Raw genomic sequence first — 24,311 nt, 5'->3', positions numbered from 1 at the left:
AGAGTGACACCTATATACAAAATAGATTTCACTCTGGTGAGCTGGAGGGTCCTTAAAAAAGCGAGAAGAGAGAACGATTTAGTGACAAGGCAGAATCATTTGGGGCCAGCTGGATAAATCATCTTAACATTCTAGTGCCACATCCAAGTAGGAAGCAAGCCCTACTAACGGTTTGGGAGCCGTCAGAGGAATAACTAAGCCCTGAAGCCCTATGTTAATCCCTGCACCACCAAGACGTTCCCATTCACCACAAAAAAATCCTAGAAACCATGGACTCCATCCCATTCTCCCTGAATGTTCTCAGTCATTTCCATGGTTTCAATTTCTAATCTCTTTTTGCTAATGACTTCCCAGTTTATATGACCAGGCTAGGCCTCTCTCCTGACACCACTCCCAAATATCCAATACCCTAAAATTGCATTGCACTATAGTCTGTAGGTATGTGTGGTTATTCAAGTTTATATTTAAATTAATTAAAATGAACAATAAAGTTCTGAGTTGTGCTAACATATTGGACAGTGCAGGTATAGAACTTTTCAGTCATTGCAGAACATTCTGTTGGACAGCTTTGCTCTAAAGCAAACCATCAACTGGTTGTCCCACAAGTATCTAAAACTCAGTATATCCAAAATGAAACTCATCTTCCCTCTAAGCCTCCTCCATTTTCCATTCTCTCTTATCCTCATTTCTACTAAGTCACCAAACACGGTCATTCATTTCTTTTCAGGACATCATGTCTTGTTTAAATTATTGCAACTGCCTCTTAACTGGTCTTCCTTCTAGCTTGCTCTTCTTGATCCATTCCCACACTGTGATCCCCATAAAGTGACCTTTCTAAAATGCAGATATGCTCATATCACAACTTAGCTTACAGCTTGTCCTTGGATTAAAGCCCACATTCCCTGAGCTGACTTCTAGGGCTCCTCATAATTTGGCCCCTCTGTTTACCTTTTCAGCCTTACCTCCTACCACTCTTCTACCTCACATTCTATACTCTCATCAAACTTAACTACTTCGTAATAAACGAATATGGTAAAGTTGCAGGATACAAAATCAACATACACAAATCAGTTGCATTTCTGTACACTAACAACGAAGTAGCAGAAAGAGAAATTAAGAATACCATCCCATTTACAATTGCAACAAAAATAATAAAATACCTAGGAATAAATTTAACCAAAGAGGTGAAAGATCTGTACACCGAAAACTATAAAACATTTCTGAAAGAAATTGAAGAAGACACAAAGAAATGGAAAGATATTCCGTGCTCTTGGATTGGAAGAATTAACATAGTTAAGATGTCCATACTTCCTAAAGCCATCTATAGATTCAATGCAATCCCTATCAAAGTTCCAACAACATTTTTCACAGAAATAGAACAAAGAATCCTAAAATTCATATGGAACAACAAAAGACCCGAATAGCTAAAGGAATCCTGAGAAAAAGAACAAAGCTGGAGGTATCACACTCCCTGATATCAAAATATACTACAAAGCTATAGTAACCAAAACAGCATGGTACTGGCACAAAAACAGACACACAGATCAATGGAATAGAATCGAAAGCCCAGAAATAAACCCACACATCTATGGACAGCTAATCTTTGACAAAGGAGCCAAGAACATACAATGGGGAAAAGAAAGTCTCTTCAACAAATGGTGTTGGGAAAACTGGATAGCCATATGCAAAAAAATGAAAGTAGATCCTTACCTTACACCATACACAAAAATTAACTCCAAATGGATTAAAGACTTGAATGTAAGACCTGAAACTGTGAAAGTTCTAGAAGAAAACATAGGCAGTACGCTCTTCGACATCGGTCTTAGCAACATCTTTTCAAACACCACATCTGACCGGGCAAGAGAAACAATAGAAAAGATAAACAAATGGGACTACATCAAACTAAAAAGCTTCTGCACAGCAAAGGAAACCATCAACAAAACGAAAAGACAACCTAACAATTGGGAGAAGATATTTGCAAACCATACATCTGATAAGGGCTTAATCTCCAAAATATATAAAGAACTCATGCATCTCAACAACAAAAACTACCAACCCAATTAAAAATGAGCAAAAGACCTGAACAGACATTTCTCCAAAGAAGATATACAGATGGCCAACAGACACATGAAAAGATGTTCAAAATCACTAACTATCAGGGAAATGCAAATCAAAACTACAATGAGATATCACCTCACGCCTGTCAGAATGGCTATAATTAACAAGACAGGAAACAACATGTGTTGGAGAGGATGTGGAGAGAAGGGAACTCTCATACACTGCTGGTGGGAGTGCAAACTGGTGCAGCCACTATGGAAAACAGTATGGAGATTCCTCAAAAATCAAGGATAGAACTACCATATGATCCAGCTATTCCACTGTTGGGTATTTATCCAAAGAACTTGAAAACACCAATTTGCAAAGGTACATGCACCCCTGTGTTCATTGCAGCCTTATTCACAATAGCCAAGACTTGGAAGCAACCTAAGTGCCCATCAAGGGACGAATGGATAAAGAAGCTGTGGTATATATACACAATGGAATACTACTCAGCCATAAGAAATGACGAAATCCAGCCATTTGTGACAACATGGATGGACATTGAGGGTATAATGCAAAGTGAAATAAGTCAGAGGGAGAAGGCCAAATACCGTATGATTTCCTTCATTAAGTAGTAGATAATAACAACAATAAACAAACACATAGGGACAGAGATTGGATTGGTGGTTACCAGAGGGAAGGGGGAGGGGAGGGTGAAAGGGATAATTCGGTACATGTGTGTGGTGATGGGTTGTAATTAGTATTTTCGTGGTGAACATGATGTAGTCCATGCAGAAATAGAAGTACAATGATGTACACCTGAAATTTTTGCAATGTTATAAACCAATGTTACTGCAATAAAAAAAAAAAAAAAAAAAGAAAAAAAAAAAAACTTAACTACTTCGAATTCCCTCAATGTGCCATGTGCTCCCATCTTTAGGAGTTTGCTCATATTCTTCTTTCTGCCTGAAACAATCTTCCTCTTCCCCTCCTGACTAACTCAACTCTTCCTGTAAGTCTCAGCTTAGATGTCATTTTCTTCAGAAAGCTTTCCTGACCTTCAAGAGACTCTTTCCATCTCCACAGGTACCTCTCTAGCACAGCCCTTGATTACTGCAGCAGTCCAAGCAGTGTTCCTGGTTCAAGTTTTCCCCTACATGAATGCACTCAATTCAGGTTAATCTTTCTCAAACCTGATATCCATCAGATTCTTCCCTGTGCTCAAAAATATTCAATAGACCTCTATTACCTAAAGGAAAGATTCCACCCTCCTTAACCTGGCATTCTTCTTGGTTGTTTCTAAGATGTTGACCAGTGTCTGTTTCCCTAGTTCCTCTTTACTTCCTTCTCCTAGTACAACCCCCAATCATGTCTACTCAAACCCCATTAAAATAAAATAGACATTAATGCCCAACTCAACACATACCTACTCGATGAAGCCGGCCTTTACCGTCCTAGGTCAATGAATTCTGCCACCTAATGAACTGCTGAAATCTCTTATTTTTCACTAATTTACCAATCACAAATTTCCTTAAACAGCTAAATCTTTCATGTGTATCTTTTCTCCTCAACTCAACGATATATTTCTAGAGGAAAGAGAACTTCATATGGCTCTATTGACCTTTCTTTCTTTCCTCACACTCTTAAATTTCTCAAGTTTATACTCACTGCCTAAGCAACACTTCTCTTTCCCTAAGCAAACTTCCTCGCCAATTAGCATCTGCTTCATTAAAACCAATCTCTTAAATTTCATCCTGACTTCCTTCTTGTTCAAACCCTTTTCTTTGCTCCCGTTCTCCTTAGTCTTCTCTCCTGCTTTAAACTACTGACCTTGAGTCCTGCCTCCTGTTTTTCATATGGGAAAGGCTGTTAATGACAAGAATAGGAAGAGATATGAGCATGTTTATAGGCTACTGGAAAAGGGCCAGTAGAGAATGACTAAAACTCAAGGAAAGAGGGGATGGAACTAACAGGATAGGTAGAAGAATGACTCTGAAAAGGAGGAATACCGATACCTCTTTCTCTGAGACTCACAGGAAAGGGAAAGGATGGGTATGAACGTAGATAAAATTGGTGGGAGTAGAAGAAGGCTTATGCTTGCCTTCATTTGCCATCATCTTACCTGTTGGTATCTCTGGCCACATCTTCATAGACACTCTGCACCCCAATCTCCAGCCTTGTGCAGCCATAGGTCAACATGTCACTTAAATGCCGCTTCATGCAATAATCTGGTCTGGTCTCAATAGTAATTCCAATACACTTTGTGAGGCTTCTCTCAGAATACCTGTAGAGCAAAGCTAAAAGTAAACAATCTGCTACAGCTTTCAGACATTTGCTCCCATTTAAAGGATTATCTTCTCTTAGTCCTCCCAGTACAAGACAGTGGTTAAGAGCACAGCCCTGGAGCCAGACTGTGTGAGTTCAAATCCTGGCTATGCTATTTCCTAACTATACAAACAGGAATGCTATTAACCTCCCTGTGCTTCGATTTCTTTATCTGCAAATTGAAGGTAACAGTACCTATACCTCATAGGACTGACGTGACTGAACTAGTAAACACTACAGTAATGTTATCATCATCATCATTATTATTCTCCTGCAGTATGCTGCAACCATAATCTCTTTGAAAGCAGTGATTTCAACTGTGAAAATCCTATTTTTCAATTCCTAGCAACAATTTTTCACATAAGTGGAAACCATCTGCATTATTTATTTCCCATTCCATATTTTAGAGTCATGTTAAATAAAAGAAAAAGAAGGGGGGATGGTATGTATAATGATCATAGGAATAATTTAGATAAAATGTCTTCTACATACACAAACGTCTTTCTGCCAAGCCTATTAATTTTAGCAATCATTTACAAAATTAGGAATCATTTTTCTCTTTCACTAAAACTAGGTTATCAGAGTAGTGAGTACCACTTTAGAGTCAAGCTGTTTGAATCTTGATGCCTTAAGGCCGGCCAAAAATCCAGAGAAGTAAAGATGACTTGCTGAGGGGGCTGCTGATGTGAGAGGATAGGAAATAATGTTTCCAGAGGCCATTGTGGCCAAGCACTGTGCTATACACTCCATACATACTGAATGCTCCCCTCATCAGCTCCATGAAGCACGTCTCATTACCTCCATTTTATAGATGAAGGAACTGATGTTCAAAGAGATTAAATACTTTGTCCAAGGGTACAGATCTCATAAAATCCAAGGCAGGATTTCAAGTTGGGTCCATCTGATGTCAAAATCCTTGCTCTGTACTTCATTTTATCACACTCCTTAGACAATTCAGCATGGGACATCATATTTCTCTCCTTTCCAACTTCTGTAACATCCTAGAACCCAACAATTCTTCTCGGTGCATCCTTCCACAACTTTATCAGTTCTTTGGGGAGGGTGAGGGAGGGAAGCCTTTTTTTGCCATTTAATTTCCTTCTTTCCAAAGAAGTTCATAGCTCTTTCTTGAAAAGTAAAAATCATAAAATTTCCATAGTTTCGTAACAACTCCTTTAGGTTCATGCCTTCATTCATTGTCCATAAAAACTGACTTATTTAATGTTAATGCTAATAATAATTATTCAGAAAGTTAAGAATCACTGAACTGGAGGACTAATTCTGAAGTCTTTTATTTTAGACATTCAAACTCTTTTGCGCTATGTATTACTATATTCCATAAGATTATATATAGGATTACCTAAGCCAACAAGACTAAAAGCAAACAACTAGTCCAAAGTTACTAAAAGATGAATCTTAAGACAGAAAAAGAGCTCAGATCTTATCAAATCTTGGCTAAGACAGATACTAAATGATTTGGCCTCTCTGAAACAATCGAATCAGCAAGTCCCACGCCTCTCAAATAGGTGGTACCAAGGCATGCATAATGCCATATGATAAACATAACTTACCTTCTTCAAATATCAATTATTGTGTTTGGGGAAAACCACTATTTTTTAAATTAAAACAAACACTCACAGGGGCTGGCCTGGTGGCGTAATGGTTAAGTTCACGTGCTCCGCTTTGGTGGCCCAGGGTTCACAGGTTCGGATCCCGGGCGTGGACCTACGGTCTGCTTATCAAGCCATGCTGTGGTGGCATCCCATTTAAAGTAGAGGATGATGGGCAAGATGTTAGCCCAGGGCCAATCTTCCTCAGCAAAAAAGAGGAGGATTGGCAACAGATGATAGCTCAGGGCTAATCTTCCTCAAAAACAACAACAACAACAAAAAAACCATTCATACATTTATGGAGAAAGCAAATTACATGAAGGTTAATTAAAAAAACAAAAAGCAGGAAACTCTAAATGAGTACATTTAAGAAAGTGAGAACAGGGGGCCGGCCGCGTGGTGTAGCGGTTAAGCGCGAGTGCTCCACTGTTGGCAGCCCGGGTTTGGAGCCGGGCGCGCACCAATGCACCGCTTATCAGGCCATACTGTGGTGGCGTCCCACATAAAAGTGGAGGAAGATGGGCACGGATGTTAGCTCAGGGCCAGTCTTCCTCGGCAAAAAGAGGAGGACTGGCATGGATGTTAGCTCAGGGCTGATCTTTCCCACAACAACAACAACAAAAAAAGAAAGTGAGAACATCTTAGAATCAGGCATTCCAAAATTGTATCACAAACCTCCCTATTAATTGATATTTTTATAAAGCCTACAGTATTTCTTAAAAGGATGCCATTAAGTTAGCAAGCTCGGAAGCACAATAGTACCTTGCATCATTGGCAAAAAACTAGAGGGTAGGCAATTGCACAAATGGGAATTTGTCTGAAGGAAACAGAAAATTACTAGCTAATCTTTCTATTGCACAGATGATCAAAGGCCCAACCAAGACATATAGAGGAAGCTGCTTGCAAGGATGATAAGGTCTCTTCACAAGTAGTGAGAATATACTATAGGACATAGGGGCAAACCTTATTCTCAAACAATAATTTAACTACATTTCAAAAATGTCTTTCTTCTGACAGGAAAAGTCATTTCTATTTGGAGGAGCACAAATGGAGGAACAAAAAATAATTCAAGTTTTTAAAAGCCAATATTTTATATTTACAAAAGGCTTTTACCACTATCTTCTTTTCAGAATTGTATTTTCATCTGAAAAGGAATTAAGCAGAAATTCTTATCAAATTTGAATGACAAAAACAATGGAGTATCTTCCTAAAGAACAGAGTATAAGGTCATCTTTCCTATAAGATCACTGTACTCTTACTAGAATTTTTTTGTTAATGCTATACGTAGTCCTACATATCACTGAATCTTGTCTCTTCATTTAACAGAGATGTAAAGATATCAATATGATTGTTCTTTAACATGCAAATATGTGCATACAGGCTTTTAACTAATCTAAACAAAATATCTGAGCTGACAGTTTATGTCCTGCTATAATCCTCCAAATCATTTAGATAGCCATGCAATAGTACGGCTCTCCTTTAGTACCTAGTTTGACTCCCATATCTTTCAGGAGGGCCGTAGACTTCTTAAGTTCTTGGGCATCTAGGAAATGTACCAAACATTTTCCAACCCTGCTCATAAGCTAATAAGAAGCAAAGTTAGGACTTGTACCCAGGTGTTCTGATTCCAATTCCACTGCTCTTTTTGTAGTATTACAAAGTCATCTTAAACAAGGCTGAACCCCACCAGTGTGGGGTTATGTTGAATCTGACACTTTTTTGTATGCCGTAGGAGTGGCACCAACTATAAAAGATGCTAATATTCTCTGTAAAGCATAACTTAAGCCAATAACTTATGTTGACAGCGTTTTTTTTACAAGGGAGGGAGGATGAGACAATAACCTGGGAATTCAAAAGCAAAAAAACCCAACTGCCACCTAGCCTTCAAAACAAAGCTCAAATACAGTTCTCTTCCCATGACATCTTCCCAATGCCTCTTAGTAACTCTGTGCTCTCATTCCCAAAGTACCTTGCCCATACTATGAATAGAGATCTTCCTCAACTTCGATGCAGTTACCTGCCAATAAACCCATGGTAAGTTGAAAAAACCATAAGTTGAAAATGTATTTATAGACGTGCGCCGCATAACGACATTTTGGTTAATGGTGAACTGCATATACGATGGTGGTCTCCTAAGATTAGTACCACATAGCCTAGGTATGTAGTAGGCTATATCATCTAGGTTTGTTTAAGCACAATCTATGATGTTCACACGAGGACAAAATCACCTAACGATGCATTTCTCAAAATGAATCCCCATCGTTATTTGACACATGACTGTAATACACCTAATTATTAAACATCACAGCTTAGCCTAGCCTACCTTAAAGGTGCTCAGAACACTTACATTAGCCTACTGTTGGGCAAAATCATCTAACACAAAGCCTATTTTATAACAAAGTGCTGAATATCTCACGTAATTTACTGAATACTGTAGTGAAAGTGGCAAACAGAATGGCTGTCTGGGTACAGAACGGTTCTAAGTGTATCAGCTGTTCACCCTGACTGGGAGCTGACTGAGAGCTGCGGCTCAACGCCAGCGCCCGCATCACAAGAGAGGACAGTATCGCCTATCACTAGCCCAGGAAAAGCTGAAAATTCAAAATTCGAAGTATAGTTTCTACTGAATGCGTATTGCTTTACACTATTGTAGAGTCGAAAAATCATAAGTCAAACCATCGTAAGTTGGGGACTGTCTGTAGAGTTCTCCTTATTACTTGCGGATATGTCTAGCTAGACAGGAAGTTCTTGGAAGGCAGTAGGCTTGAACATGTTTAGAGGTAAGGGCTTCAGCACTAAAAACTCTCCTTCAATATAAAAAAATACAAATATGAAGAATAAATAAATGAATTAGGCATAACTGAGGACAGAAGAGGTCTCTCTTCATTCCACAGTAGCCTCTAGATAATTCTACTGGTTATCTTTTCTCTTGCAGTCAACCCTAGAAGGTGCCTAGCACTAGGCCAGGTATTTTACAGAAAGCAAAAATACAACAGTTCTTATCCCAGAGATGCTTAACAACCTAGCTGCAGGTATAAGACACACACATAAAACCAAGAACCACGTAAGAACAAAGAGCTAGAAGTGGCAGGAATATAAATGAATACAGGCTATTTCTTGGGAAGCATGCTTTTAATTTCTAGAAGAAAGTGACCTATAAAAGTTATATCTATTATTATTTACTGTCTCCTTGCACCTAAGGGCCCCAACCATGGGGACACTGAAGGAGGACAGCATACTGATGTTAAAATTTCTTTATTATCTTCTGTAAACTGTTTTTTGATTCACTCCCAGAAAGCTGTGGCATCAAAGAACACTTCTCATTACTATTAACCTGCTCCTCTTTTAAAATCTCTGTTATTAATGAAGTTGGATGTGCCTTACTTTAGGTCCTGCAGGAAAGAAATCTCACTAGAGCTCTAAACTCAGAAAGGCTTATGGAAACTTTCCTACATGGACACCCCTCTACCTCAAACTCAATCTGCTCAAACCAAACTTCAAAGTAAATAATAATAGTACATAGATGAAATCTTAATTTTCATTAGTCATGATGTACAAACTCTCTTCTGCATTGACAGTCCTAAATGAGTATGTAGAATTTAAAAACTTCTTTGGACAGCCAAAGACTTATGTGAATTGCCAAATAACATCTGGGGTTATTGGTGTAATTCCTCAGTAGTAGCACCACAGAACACACACATTCTTTTTTTGGCTATGGTCATATCTGGAAAATATCTCAATAAAATTTTATGTTCTGTACAATGTTGTGCTAGTGATATTCTAGACAAAAGAATGACTGCATTGGATGTTGGTTTGTTTGAGGATTTAAAAATAACTTTTTCTGGGCTGGCCCCATGGCTTAGCGGTTAAATGCGCGCACTCCGCTGCTGGTGGCCCGGGTTCGGATCCCGGGCGTGCACCGACGCACCGCTTCTCTGGCCATGCTGAGGCTCCATCCCACGTGCAGCAACTAGAAGGATGTGCAACTATGACATACAACTATCTACTGGGGTTTTGGGGGAAAAAAATTAAAAAATAAAAATAAATAAATAAATAAATAAAAATAACTTTTTCCTTTTTTTTTTTTTTTTTGAGATGGTGGTCAAGTTTGCTTCCTGGATATTGGTAGTTATGTCAAAAGAGTCTATAAAATAATAAGGTTCTGCTCAACACAAACTGAGGAAACGGAGAGGAACAGAATTATGATTTTTAAATGAGTACTACCTATAAAAAACTAACCTGGTGACATTGTAGCTTAGAGACTAATCAGGGACTCTTGCTCCCTAGCATGCTAGTTGACAAAGTTTAAGGTATACAAAAACAACACATAACATTTGATTCCTTCAATAGCTGACAAGAATGTTATCATTTTATACTCCTAGTCAGATACTCCTATTAATAGTGCAACAGCAATGCACTATTAATAGAAAAAAATTACAGTTATTACACATTCTTTTAATATTATATTTACATTCTAATTTAAGGGCTATATACATAAATGCATTATAGAAAAGTTGTCATTGTCAGAAAGTGACTGCTAGATGAAAAATAACTAGCAAATAGATCTTTCAGATAAAAATTCTCATTCCAATAGAAATCTTAACCACAGAATGTCAGAGAAAGAAGTAATTTCAGAGATAATCTAGTTCCACCTACTCATTTTTATAGATGAGGAAACTAAAACATAGAACAAGTAAGTGGCTTAAACCAGGTAATAATGTAAGATAATAACAGAAATAAGTCTGCAACCTAAGTCTCCTGATTCTTAATGCAAAGTTCTTTCCATTGCATTCACTTAACAATATTTACTAAGTACCTTCTATCCTTAAGGTGCTAGATATGGGGATCCTCCCTCTTAAGAAGATAATCCCTATTTGTGCTAGATAAGGGGATACTCCCTCTTAAGAAGATAATCCCTATTAAAAAATACAGGAAAAAATGCATTATACAGAATTAAACAATAACAGTATTCATTAAAACTATTATTCTTGGCTACCGAAAACCAAAGTGAGGGGGTGACTAAACTGATATATGCAAATACAATCATATCAATAATTACATTAAATGTTAGATTAAACATTCCAATTAAAAGGCAGACATTGTAAAAACGGATTAAAAAAACAAGACCCAACTACTGTAGACTGCTGTCTACAAGAAATCCACTTTCAATATAGAGACACATATGGGTAGAAAGTAAATGGATGGAAAAAGATAATACACAGGGCAAACAGTAAGTACACGAAGGCTGTAATGGCTAAATCAACATCAAATAAAGGAAACTTCAAGCCCAGGGATAAAGGACATTTCATAACAATAAAAAGGTAATTTCATAATGATAAAAAGCTCATACACAGGGCCAGCCCAGTGGCACAGCAGTTAAGTGCACACGCTCCACTTCGGTGGCCTGGGGTTCGCAGGTTTGGATCCCAGGCGTGCACTGACGCACCGCCTGTCAAGCCACGCTGTGGCGGCGTCCCATATAAAGTAGAGGAAGATGGGCACGGATGTTAGCCCAGGGTCAATCTTCCTCAGCAAAAAGAGGAGGATTGGCATCAGATGTTAGCTCAGGGCTAATCTTCTTTATCAAAAAAAAAAGCTCATACATCAGGAAAACATACCAATCATAAATGTGTATGCATTTAATAACAGGTCTTCAAAATAAATGAAGTAAAAACTAATATAAATAAAGGGAGAAATAGATAATTATTCTATTATAGTTGGAGATTTTAGTATCCCTCTTTCTTAGCAACTGATAGAACCAGACAAAGAAAAAATCCCAAAAACAAAGACAAAGACCATCTGAACAACACTATCAATCAATCTTGATTTAACAGATATAACATTACATCCAATAATTGCAGAATACACATTCTTTCAAATATACATAGTATGTTCACCAATAGAGACTGTATACGCCAGCCCAGAAAATAAGTCACAATAAAAAAAACTTTAAAAAACGGAAATCGTATGGAATAGGCCCTCTCTGACCAAAATGAAATTAAATTAGAAATCAACAACAATATGATATCAAGAAAAACTCCATATTTTTGGAAATTTGGAGATTAACCCATTTCTGTATAATCCATGGGTCAAAATATAAAAGATTTTAGGAAATATTTTGAATTGAATAATAATTAAAATACAACATATCAAAACTTGTGGGATTCAGCTAAAACAGTGCTTAGAGGAAAACTTAAAGCTTTAAATACTTACAGTAGAACAAAAAAAGGTCTATAATCATGGCCAAGCTTCTATACTATACTTAACTCACAGAAAAAGAAGAGCAAAGTAAACTCAAAGAAAGTAGAAGATAATAACAAAAGTAAAAGCAGAAATCAATGAAGTAGAGGACATAAAACCAACAAAGTTGACAAACTTCTTTTTGTTTTTTTTGTGCAGAAGATCAGCCCTGAGCTAACATCCACGCCAATCTTCCTCTTTTTTTTTTGCTGAGGAAGACTGGCCCTGGGCTAACATCCATGCCCATCTTCCTCCACTTTATACGGGACACGGCCACAGCATGGCCTGGCAAGCGGTGCATCAGTGCGTGCCCGGGATCCGAACCCGGGCCATCAGCAGTAGAGCGCACGTACTTAACAGCTACACCACGGGGCCAGCCCCTGATAAACTTCTAACCAGACTAATCAAGGAAAAAAGAGAACACAGATGATCAATATCAGGATTGAAAGAAGGGTGATCATTAACATCCTACTGACATTAAAAGCCTAATAAGGGAATATTATGAACACCTTAATACCAAAAAGTTTGACAACTTGGATGAAATAGACAAATTCCTTGAAAAATGTAACATCAAAATGGACACAGATGAAACAGAAAATCTCAATATCCCTTATCTATTAAAGGAATTGAATTAATCACCTAAAACACTCCCATAAAGAAAACCCCAGGCTTGAACAGGTTTACTGGTGAGTTTTAGCAAACACTTATGGAAGAAATAACATTCATCTTACACGAACTCTTTCAGAGAACAGAGGAGGAAGCACTTCCTAACTTGTTTTATGAGGCCAGCATAACACTAACACCAAAACCTGACAAAGAAATTACAAAAAAGGAAATTAAAGATCACTATCCCTCACAAACATATATACAAAACCCTCCATAAAGTATTAACAAGTTGAACCCAGTGATATATAAAAAGGATAATACATTATGACCATATTGGGTTTATTCTAGGAATGCAAAGTTAGTTTAACACTAAAAAATCAATCAAAGTAACCTATATTATCAGAATAAAGGAAGAAAATCATGTGATCATTTAAATAGATGCAGAGAAATCATTAGACAAATGAGTTAATGATAAAACCTATCAGGAAACTTCTTCAATCTAATAAAGGTATCTACAAAAAACCCCATAAGTAACATCGTGCTTAATATTGAAATATTAAATGTTTTCCCTGTATTATTGGGAATAACATAAAGAGGCCCACTCTCACCACGTCTATTTAACACTGTACCGAACGTCCTAGCTATTGCAATGAGGCAAGAAAAAGAGAAGCATGCAAAATCCAAAAGGAAAAATTAAAACTCATTGTATTTGCAAATTACATGATTGTTTAGGAAGAAAATCCTAGCAGATTTAAAAAAACAGCTTTTAAAACTAAGTAATGAATTTAGTAAGGTCATACAATATAAGGTTAATATACAAAAATCAACTGTGTATCTAGATACTAGCTGCAAACAACTTGAAAATAAATTTTTTTTAATTTCATTTACTATAGCATTAACAAACAAAAATATTTTGAAATAAATTTAATAAAAGGCTTACAAAATCTCCACACTAAGGACTGCTAAGAGAAATTAAAGAAGACCTAAGTAAATGAGGAGATATATGTTCACGGACTGAAAGACTCAATATTGTTAAATTATCGATTTTCTCCAAATTGTTCTAAATCCCAACCCCATCACACTTTTTTTTTTTTTGAGGACAACTGGCCTTGAGCTAACATCTGTTGCCAGTCTTCCTCCTTTTTTCCTCCCCAAAACTCCAGTAGATACTTGTATGTCATAGTTGTACATCCTTCTAGTTGCTCTGTGTGGGACGCTGCCTCATGGCTTGATGAGCAGTGCGTAGGTTCACACCCAGGATCCGAACTGGTGAACCCCAGGCTGCTGAAGCAGAAGACGCAAACCTGACCACTACACCACCGGGCCGGTCCCCATCACATTTTTTAGCAGAAATTTACAAGCTGATTCTAAACTTTATATAGAAATGCTTGGAATACTACTCAGCCATAAGAAATGATGAAATCCAGCCATTTGTGACAACATGGATGGACATTGAGGGTATAATGCAAAGTGAAATGAGTCAGAGGGAGAAGGTCAAATACCGTATGATTTCCTTCATTAAGTAGTAGATAATAACAACAATAAACAAACACATAGGGACAGAGATTGGATTGGTGGTTAGCAGAGGGGAAGGGGGAGGGAGGAGGGTGAAAGGGATAATTCGGTACATGTGTGTGGTGAAGGGTTGTAATTAGTATTTTGGTGGTGAACATGATGTAATCTATGCAGAAATAGAAGTACAATGATGTACACCTGAAATTTTTACAATGTTATAAACCAATGTTACTGCAATAAACAAAAAATTAAAAAAAAAAAAAAAAAAGAAATGCAAAGGACCTAGAATATCCAAAGCAATTCTGAAAAACAATGACAAGGTTAGAAGACTGACACAACTTGATTTCAACATATACTATAAAGCTACAGTAATCAAGACAGTGTTGTACTAGCATAAGGATTGAAAAATAGATCAATGGAACAGAAGAGAGCCCAGGCCCACATTTATATAGTCAACTGATCTTTGACAAAGGTGCCAATACAATCTAAATGGGAAAGGGAAGTTTTTAAACAAGTAATTTTGAAATGATTAGATATCTATATGGGAAAAAAGAAACCTCGACTTCTACCTCACACTACTGAAAACACTCATTCAGGATGAATCCTAAGACTAAATATGAAAGCTAAATATAAAAGCTAAAACTATAACTAGAAGAAAATAAAGGAGAACATCTTCGTGCCTTGGGAATAGGCAAAGGTTTATTAGAGACAATACAAAAAGCAGTAACTACGAAACAAAAAAACTGTTAAACTAGACTTGATCAAAATAAGAAACTTCTGCTCAAAGATATCATTAACATAATGAATAGTCAAGCCACAGACTGGGTTTTCATATTTGCCAAATATAAATCTAACAAAGGACTGGTATCCAGGATATATAACAGTCAAATAAAAAATGGGCAAAAGATTTTAACAGACACTTCACAAAGGAAATATATACAGAAAGGATAAGCACATAATAAAGTGTTCAACATCATTAGTCATCAGGAAAATGCAAATTAAAACCACAACAAGATACCATTACACACCCACTAGAATGGCTAAAATTAAAAAGACTGACAACACCATATGTTGGTGAGGATGTGGAACAACTGAACGCCCATACATTACTGGTGAGAGTACAAATGGTACAACTACTTTGAAAATATGCCTGGCTATTATAAAACTAAACACATGATGTAGCAATTCTACTTCCAGTTATTACCCAAGAGAAATAAATACATATAGTCACAAAAAGACTTGTACAAGTATGTTCATCGAAGTTTCATCATAATAGCCACACACTAGAAACAGCCCTGGTGTCCATCAAGAGAACAGATAAACAAACTGTGGTCTACGTGCACAATGGAACACTACTCAGCATTAAAAAGGTAACAACTACTGAAATACCCAACAACACTGATGACTCTCAAAATGTGCTCAGTGATAGAAGCCTTACACAAAAGATGAACCATACATGCTACATGGTTCCATTTATATGAAGTTGTAGCATAGGCGAAACTAATCTATGGAAGGGAGTAAAATGAGAACACCAGCTGCCTCTGGGAGGTGCAGGTGAGGATTTACTGGGAAGGGGCATGAGAAAACTCTCTGGGATGATGGCAACGTTCTATATCCTAATCGGGCTTTATTGCACAGGTATATGCATTTGTTAGAACTCATCAAATGATACTCTCAAGACGTGTGCATTTCTTTGTATGTAAACTTACCTCAAAAGAAAACACCACAGACAGTAAACTAGTTAATGAATGATGTGCATGATGACACATTTGGGGAGAAGTATACTGAAGTCTGCAACTTTGAAATGCATCAAAAAAAAAAAGAGGGATAGATGGATGGATAGAGGAATGGACAGTTGGATAAGTATGTGATAAAGCAAGTACTCTAGAATCTAGGTGACAAGAATGTAGTGCTCACTGGAAAATTCTTTCAATTTTTGTTTGTTTGAAATAAAATGTTGGAAGAAAAACAACTAATATCTCTTTAGATAACTAGGTTGGACTGACAATGTTAAGGATCCTGGTTACCACCTATGAAAATCTGGTTGACCACGGGAGGAAGTAAAAGTGGTCAATATATAACGTGAGGGGTGGGGAGTATTAGAGCCGAAGCCCAGGAATGCGGGAGGTTCTGAGGCCTGCCAGAAATAAGGTCCAGGGCAGCAAAACAGGAGATAGTCACTTTCAGGTCTTCTTAGGTTGCTTTTGCTTTTTTTATAACTCTGTAAGTCTATGAAACTGACTTCTGGGCCTGGTACCCAGCATTACCTAGCACTCTAGCTTTCCCAAGACACATAAGGACTGGGTTGAAGGATTTCAAGTCACTGATGGGGGGGAAAAAAGAGGGAGGAACGGAAATGAATTAAAAATTCCACAGGGAGAAGGTATGACTCACCCACTTCTTGATGGGTAACTACCCTTTTAAATTGCATCTTATGAAAACAGCCAAGGAGCATTAAAGATTGAATGTAAAACTGCTTCTGGGCAAGGCTGATTAAAAAAATAAAACTATCTTAAAAGGTTGTTCTGAGTTATTTGGCAACATTTGCATTCTGGTGAATGGGTGACTCAGATCCCATTGCCGGTCCTTTTCATCTCCAGAGCTATGATTTTTAGAGGATGACAGTCACCAGTAATTGTTGCTCTCTGGAGACTACTGAAGAGTCTCAGTCTAGCTGATAATAATGAGTGATTATCACTTTGCTTGATTTAATGAGCCTTCACAGAAACCATACCTGCTTTGTCCTTGAACTCTCTGTTCAATCAGCTTTCTAATTTTTCCATCTGCAAGGATATAATATACTGCTTGCTACTAACTTGCCATAAATAATAACCAGGTTCACCTTGTTAGGGCTTTTCCTTACTCTGACTCTTAATCTTTTAAGAAAGAAGCAAAACTTTAATCAGGTTAGACACGCGCGCAAAGCAGGGACACTCAAGCTGATGGTAGAACTTGACCCTAATTTGAACAAACACTTTTAATCTTAAACATTGTTGACTTGTCCATCACAATATGTAATTTTTAACTTCATTTAAAATTAACCTTTAAAAAAAAACTCTGCTAAGCTAATGAAAGTCAGTATTACATCTGTGTAGTTGTACTAATATCAGCTACTAGTAAAATAAACACGCAGTTCATCACCTTACTTCTGAGAGAGGTGGGCCACACAGGTAACCCAACCAGTTTTCACAAATACCCTCTGTGCAAGATAAAACAGAGGGCAGAAGGTAAATATCTCATCCAAAACTTTTGAGAAAAACATGTTATGTCCACAACACAGTATCTCTGGGCTGCTCTTTACTTCACAAAGACGTTAACACTTGACAATAGTTTTCTACGTCTCTAGTCTACAGTACAAACCAGACTACTATTTCTTCAAATTAAACAAAGTTTCCCTAAAACACAAATACCAGAGTTGTCAGTAAAAATTTATCTCAACAAAGCACACGAGATGCCACAAATCGGCTTTTTCTAGGTTATCTCATAAAAGTATAGAGATCAGGAAAAAAGAGAAAAACATGTCAAGTGTGGGTTGGCAGGATTCAGTGTAACATTTATGGATGGTTTTATGGTTCCCAGATTACACTTTTATTACTTCCCAAGAACCACTCATGAGATTTGTTGCAACGAAGGCTCAAATCATATACACATTTTTATTTGAAAGCAAAGTGTTTGTTGCCCTCTTGAGGTAAATTCAAGAACAGAAACTAAACAATGCTGGCTTTGCTTAGTCCATTACAGAAAGAGGCTTTCTTCTCCAAAAGGGTTTTCCTACAAACATTTTGTAATCTGAAGCTAGCTAGTTGTAATATCAAACTCCATTTTCACCCCAACAACAGACAACTTATAAACACCTTTAGGCACTAGAATATTCTGCAAAAATAAAGCTAAAACTTCACATTAAAAACAAAACAAAATTTTTAAAGTTTCAATTGATAAAAATGTCAAACTAGCTGCACCCTAAAAATTCATTATGCAGATCTTCAGCTGGCCTAGCTCAAATGACCCAGGGGACCCAAACTGCAGACTGTGAAAAGCTTTGTGGCAAACTTTTATGGGGGCTGGAGGTGATAAGTGAATTAATACTTATCACAACACCCAGTACACTGTATACAGAGTAAATGTAAACATCCTCCTTTACCCCCGTTTCCCATGTTCCTTCCTTCTTAGCTCTAATGCCTATGATGATCATCATTCTACTACCTCTTCTATGTATTTATACTTATATGTGCATGCACACAAAAATTATGGGATCATACTGTAAGACTTGCTCTAAGAATTGCTTTTGCATGTAGTATACCTTGGAGATGGGAAACTCTCCCATTAGGTGATCTTGTCTATTTGCATGGCTATGAACACCACCTATGAGCTGACAATCCTCAATTTTGTATTGCCAGCCCAGATGTCTTTTGCATAGCCTACCTGACATCTCCACTTGAATGTATCCCAGGCATTTCAAACTTAACATATCCAAAGCAAAACTCTTGATTTTCTCCCACAAACCTAATCTTCCCTCTGTCTTTTCTATCTCAGTATATGGCACTACCCAGCAACCATTTCCTACAACCAAAACCTGGGTGTCATCCTTGATTCCTTCCTCTTTCTCATGCCCAACCCAATCCAAAGTCCTGTCAGTTGCAACAACAAAATACAGCCCTAATCCATCCTCTCTTCTCCATCATTACTGCCATCACCTTCATGTGAACTAGGATGGATACAACAGTCTTCTATCTGGTTTCCCACTTTCACTCTCTTATCCCTCTAATCCATTAGCCAGACAACAGTCAGAAAGACCTTCTTACTCATCAACCTGAATATGTCACTCTCTTGCTTAAAACCATTAATCTACTTCTTACTGCATTTCAAATAAAATGTTAACTCCTGAAAAGCATCCATAATCTGGCCCAAACCTAATTCTTCAAACTCACCTCATAACATTCTCTCCCTTGTTCACTGGAATCTAGCCACATTGGCCTCCTCTCTGTTCCTAGAACACCCCAAGTTCTTCCCCATTTCATTGCCTTTGTCTTATTTATTCTGCTCTTGGCCTAACTCCTCCTTATACTCCAGGTCTCAGCTTAAATATCACCACTTTGTCTAGAGAATAATTCTGTTTATTCTCTATCACAGTAGTCTGTCTATCCCCATCATTACACTTACTGTTTATCTGTTGAACTAGTAGAATGTAAGCACCACAGGGCAAGGACAACATCTGTCTGTTCACCACGCTGTGCCCAGTGCCTAGAGCAGTGCATAGTACCTGGTGGGCCCTTAATAAACATTCGGTAAATAAGAGGGAATAGTACCCGGGCCGGCTCCGTGGCTTAGCGGTTAAGTGTGCGCGCTCTGATGCTGGCGGCCCGGGTTCGGATCCCGGGAGCGCCCCAAGGCACCACTTCTCCGTCCAACGTGAGGCCGAGTCCCACGTACAGCAACTAGAAGGATGTGAACCTATGACATACAACTATCTACTGGGGCTTTGGGGGGAAAAAACTGAATAAATAAAATCTTTAAAAAAAAAAAAAAAAAAAAAAAGAGGGAATAGTACCCTACACAAGAACTAGCTAGGTGTTCCTGAAACTTTTGAAAAAAAAAAAATTATTCTAAGACTTTCACTTCTTAAATCTTTGAACTATATATGAAACTTTAGTATTGTTGTTGCTCAAAATTGAAACATGAGGTATCAAAAGAATGCATAATTCTCTTCTGCTTTGCCAACTAGAATTTGGAATGAATAAATGATCTCCTTCATAAACAGAATTATTTAATAGTTATTAAATAGTAGTTATTAATAAATAACACTTTATTAAATAATAGTCACTTGTTTTGTTGATTTTATAGCAGCTAAATGTTTCAGATAAAGAGTACCTCCAGTGCTCTTTTTGGGTGGGCTGAAAACTCACCTAGCCCAATCAAAACTACTGCTGCAGTTTAGACCAGCCTAAGGCTGCAAAGATCTTCACAGTGATTTTGTAAATCACTCTTTCTCTGAGAATACTAATGTCAATGAACCACACTTACTTTTTTTAAAAAAGGATTATTTCAATGAAAATAATCCTTTCCCACAAAACAGAAGTAACTACAAGAACTAGTAATATATGAGATAATGGATGTTAACTAACTAAACTTTTTGTGGTAATCATTTCACGATATATATAAGTCAAATCATGATGCTGTATACCAAACTTATACAGTGCTGTATGTCAATTATATCTTAATAAAACCAGAAAAAAATGTATTTAACCTTACAAATCATCAAAAATATGCAAATAACAAAATTCCTCCCATCCCCAAAAAAGAACTAGGAAAGTAGATGTAGAGCAGAAGGAACTCTCACAGGCTGCTGCTGGGAGGATAACTGACAACCACTTTGGAGAGTATGATAAAATTCTTACTTGACTGCCTCATAAATATTGTTGGAGGTATGTCCTGATAAGGCATCATGTAAATTTCGAATAAAATAGTCTCTGTATTCTTCTGGAAGGGCCATAAATGTTCCACCCATCACAATAAACTCCACTTTATCCACACTGTGACCAAGTTGTTTTAACTGAAAGACACAAATTCATCAGCATTAGACAGATATAGTCAATTACTCTAAGAGGATATTGCAAATTTCGAATTTTAATTTGCAGTGTTTTCATCAGTATAGTTTAAAAATGAGAAGCAATTAAACATATTCAGCAATATTGTGGATTAAAAAACAGACTCCAGAATCTGAAAGAGAAAAAAATAATTATAGCTCAAATAACTGGGGAGAGTGAGAACTAAAAATAATAAACAAGCTTGACATCAATACCCGCAGAGTTAAGTAGTAATTTAAAAACCCACAGAATGTAAACTAGAAAGCAGTAAAGGCAAATATAGCAATACAATATGTAACCTAATAAACAAATATTTATTGATCATGTATTTTATGCCAGACTTTGTGGTAAGCCTTGGAGACAAAGAAGATGACTATATCCAACACAATCAGGACTAGATGAAAATGGAAGAAAAATAACACTAGATTTGAAAGAAAACTTAAGAAAGCAGTTTTAAGTTAAAATTTTAAAGTTTTAAATCAATTGTGAAGATTCTGGGCACAGGTGGCACCTCAAGCTTACTTTCTGGAAAAAAAGAAAGGAAAATAAAAGTCTGATAAAATATGAAATATGATGTCTCCTATACTAGGGGACAGAATGGTACAGATCTTTCATTTTGTCAACTACAATAAGCCAAAATTCTAATTTTTAAAACTAGGTATTTAAATTTCTTGCCATATCTTAGGCTTGAGAAAAAATGGGTTAAGTGGATTACCAAATTATGAACCCAAATTAATGTACTATGTAAAGCATGTCTACACTCAACATGGACAAAAAGGAACATTTTTTTATACTTATTTCTGAAAATAGCAAGCAACAGTTTATACATGCATACATCTTTATGTATTACACATATTTATACATACATGTGCACATATACATGCCACGTATATGCATACACATGCAAATATATATATGTAAGGATGTGTGTGTATATATATATATATATATATCAACACTAAAAGAATACTCTATATCCATGGTTGTTTACAAGGGATACACAACAAAATCATCCTGGTAGCATTTTCAAAATATCTTGCCAGGACTCTAAACCAGACTTAATCAGAATGTCCAGAGGCAAAGACCTGGTGTTTTGGAAAAGTTACTCAGGTACTCTAGCGCATTTATAGTTAAGAAAAGAATCGCTGCTCTATGGTTGTTTCTAAATCTTTTAGAACTCATGTTCCTTTTTGGTAAACATAAACATTCCACACTCTACTGAAACCTGTTAAATGAATTAAATATCATGACTAAAAAAGAAACAGAAGCAATGGTTTAGAATGTGCTTTTCTAAACTATGCAGGCTCCACCCAAGTGGGGTCCTCTCCTATAGCTGACAATCCTGATCCACATATGCTTGGGTGACAGTGAAGTGAAATTAGAACTGGCTGGTATTCACTAATAAGGCTAGTTAAATAAACCCAGAAGCAACTCACTGACTATGGTATGTACTACTTTCCATTTGAGATTTTGTAGTTGCCCTACTAGATGTTACTGTAAAAACTATAGAGAGCACTCACATTTTTTTAAATTGAACAAGTTTAAAATAAAATTGTAAAAAAGAACATCTGTATTAATGTTCAGACTTCTTGAACAGAGAAAGGCCATTTACACAGTACCTGTTTTTTTGGTTTTTTTTGTGAGGAAGATCAGCCCTGAGCTAACATCCATGCCAGTCCTCCTCTTTTTGCTGAGAAAGACTGGCCCTGAGCTAACATCTATTGCCAATCCTCCTCCTTTTTTTCCCCCGAAGCCCCAGTAGATAGTTGTATGTCATAGTTGCACATCCTTCTAGTTGCTGTACGTGGGACATGGCCTCAGCATGGCCTGACAAGCGGTGCGCCGGTGCGCGCCCGGGATCCGAAGCCGGGCCGCCAGTAGTGGAGCGCGCGCACTTAACTGCTAAGCCACGGGGCCGGCCCCCACGGTACCTGTTTTTAATCAGTTATATTGAGGTATAATTTACATACAGTAAAATCTATTAACTTTAAATATATAATTGGATGAGTTTTGATAAATGTTTAGAGTTGTATAACCACCACCACAATCATAATATAGAACAATTCCACAACTCCCAAGACTTCCTTGTACTCCTTTGCAGTTATTTCCCTATTCCCACCCCCGTAAACCAGTCACAATAGTTATCTGGCTTATGGAAGCTAAAATGGAATCCATCTACCTATTATCTAAGAACTTCGACTTATCTAAGAACTTCGACATATCTACATTCCATAAATTTCATATCATAAATGACTTTCTACAAATTGAAAGACTTAGAGAATATGAAACCCTTAAAGAAAACAATACAGTCTCTCAAGGAAGTAGTGTTTTTGATCTTGCACGGTATTGCAAAAGATCTCCCTCCCTCCACGGATATTAAAAACTTACAAAGCGAAAAAACACTCTTTCAGTTCTTATTTCAGGTTCGACTCAAATCAAACAATAATACCTCCTAACAAAGCATGAAAATCTAATTTAAAAATGCTTTTTAAAACCCACCTGTTCTATTCGGTGTCTTGTCTGTAGATAAGGGTCATATCTAGCACGGATAGCTCGCATGGAGGTTGGCTAAGAAAAAAAGACAAAAATATCCTGTTATGCCCACATTAAAGTAAAAATAAAAAGTAGTTTCAAAAGAGTTGTATTAAAAATAAAACTTTCTTGGGGCTGGCCTGGTGGTGTAGTGGTTAAGTTTACACACTGCTTTGGTGGCCTGGGGTTTGCACGTTCGGATCCTGGGCGCAGACCTATGCACCACTTATCGAGCCATGCTGTGGCAGGCATCCCACATATAAAGTAGAGAAAGATGCACATGGATGTTAGCCCAGGGCCAATCTTCCTCAGCAGAAAGAGGAGGACTGGCAACAGATGTTAGCTCAGGGCTAATCTTCCTCACAAAAAAAAAAAAAAAAATTGAAGAAATAAAAATTTAAAAAAATAAATAAATAAAATTTTCTTGTGCTCCTTTCTTCCTTTCTCTGTCTCGTCAGGGTTCAAAATAATGTCCTGAATAGCACCTGGCTAGTCTCCACCTCCACTGTCAGAAGTATTTCAACAGCAGGGCATCTCCTTGGATCATACTTAACCTTTGTGTAAACACTTACAGAATCTCCAGGGTCACCAAATTGTTATACTACTCACAGACATAGCTGTGCATACATATTTAAAAGAGTTATTTGTTAAACTAAACTTTAAACAAGGTCATTAAATACAACATAGTCTGTAATGGCTTAACAAAAAGACTTTATGCTATTATACAAGGGAATATTCTACAACCATGAAACAATATACTGATACAAAATGATCTCTAAGATATATTGTTAAATGAAAAAGGCAAAGTGCAAGGTTTTGATACACTAATATGTGTAAACAAGTATGATAAAGAATATAT

The 24,311-nt window shown here is 37.1% G+C and overlaps 1 protein-coding gene across 1 annotated transcript in view; it reads right to left on the bottom strand.

Moving 5' to 3' along the window:
* Positions 1 to 24,311, bottom strand: part of ELP3 (elongator acetyltransferase complex subunit 3) — a 106,840-nt gene that overhangs the window by 67,251 nt on the left and 15,278 nt on the right. The window contains exons 6-8 of the mRNA XM_004433537.3: positions 23,420 to 23,488; positions 20,732 to 20,886; positions 4,163 to 4,324 (exon numbers count right to left, since the gene is read on the bottom strand). Of these exons, the coding sequence (XP_004433594.1) occupies positions 4,163 to 4,324; positions 20,732 to 20,886; positions 23,420 to 23,488 (386 nt within the window). The remainder of the gene's footprint in view (positions 1 to 4,162; positions 4,325 to 20,731; positions 20,887 to 23,419; positions 23,489 to 24,311) is intronic.

This window comes from Ceratotherium simum, chromosome 12 (assembly GCF_057802395.1).
Source record: "Ceratotherium simum simum isolate JZ-2026a chromosome 12, ASM5780239v1, whole genome shotgun sequence".
Classification (NCBI taxonomy): Eukaryota; Metazoa; Chordata; class Mammalia; order Perissodactyla; family Rhinocerotidae; genus Ceratotherium; species Ceratotherium simum.
Note: the sequence above shows the minus strand (reverse complement) of the source record. Positions and strands in the feature narration are given on the sequence as shown.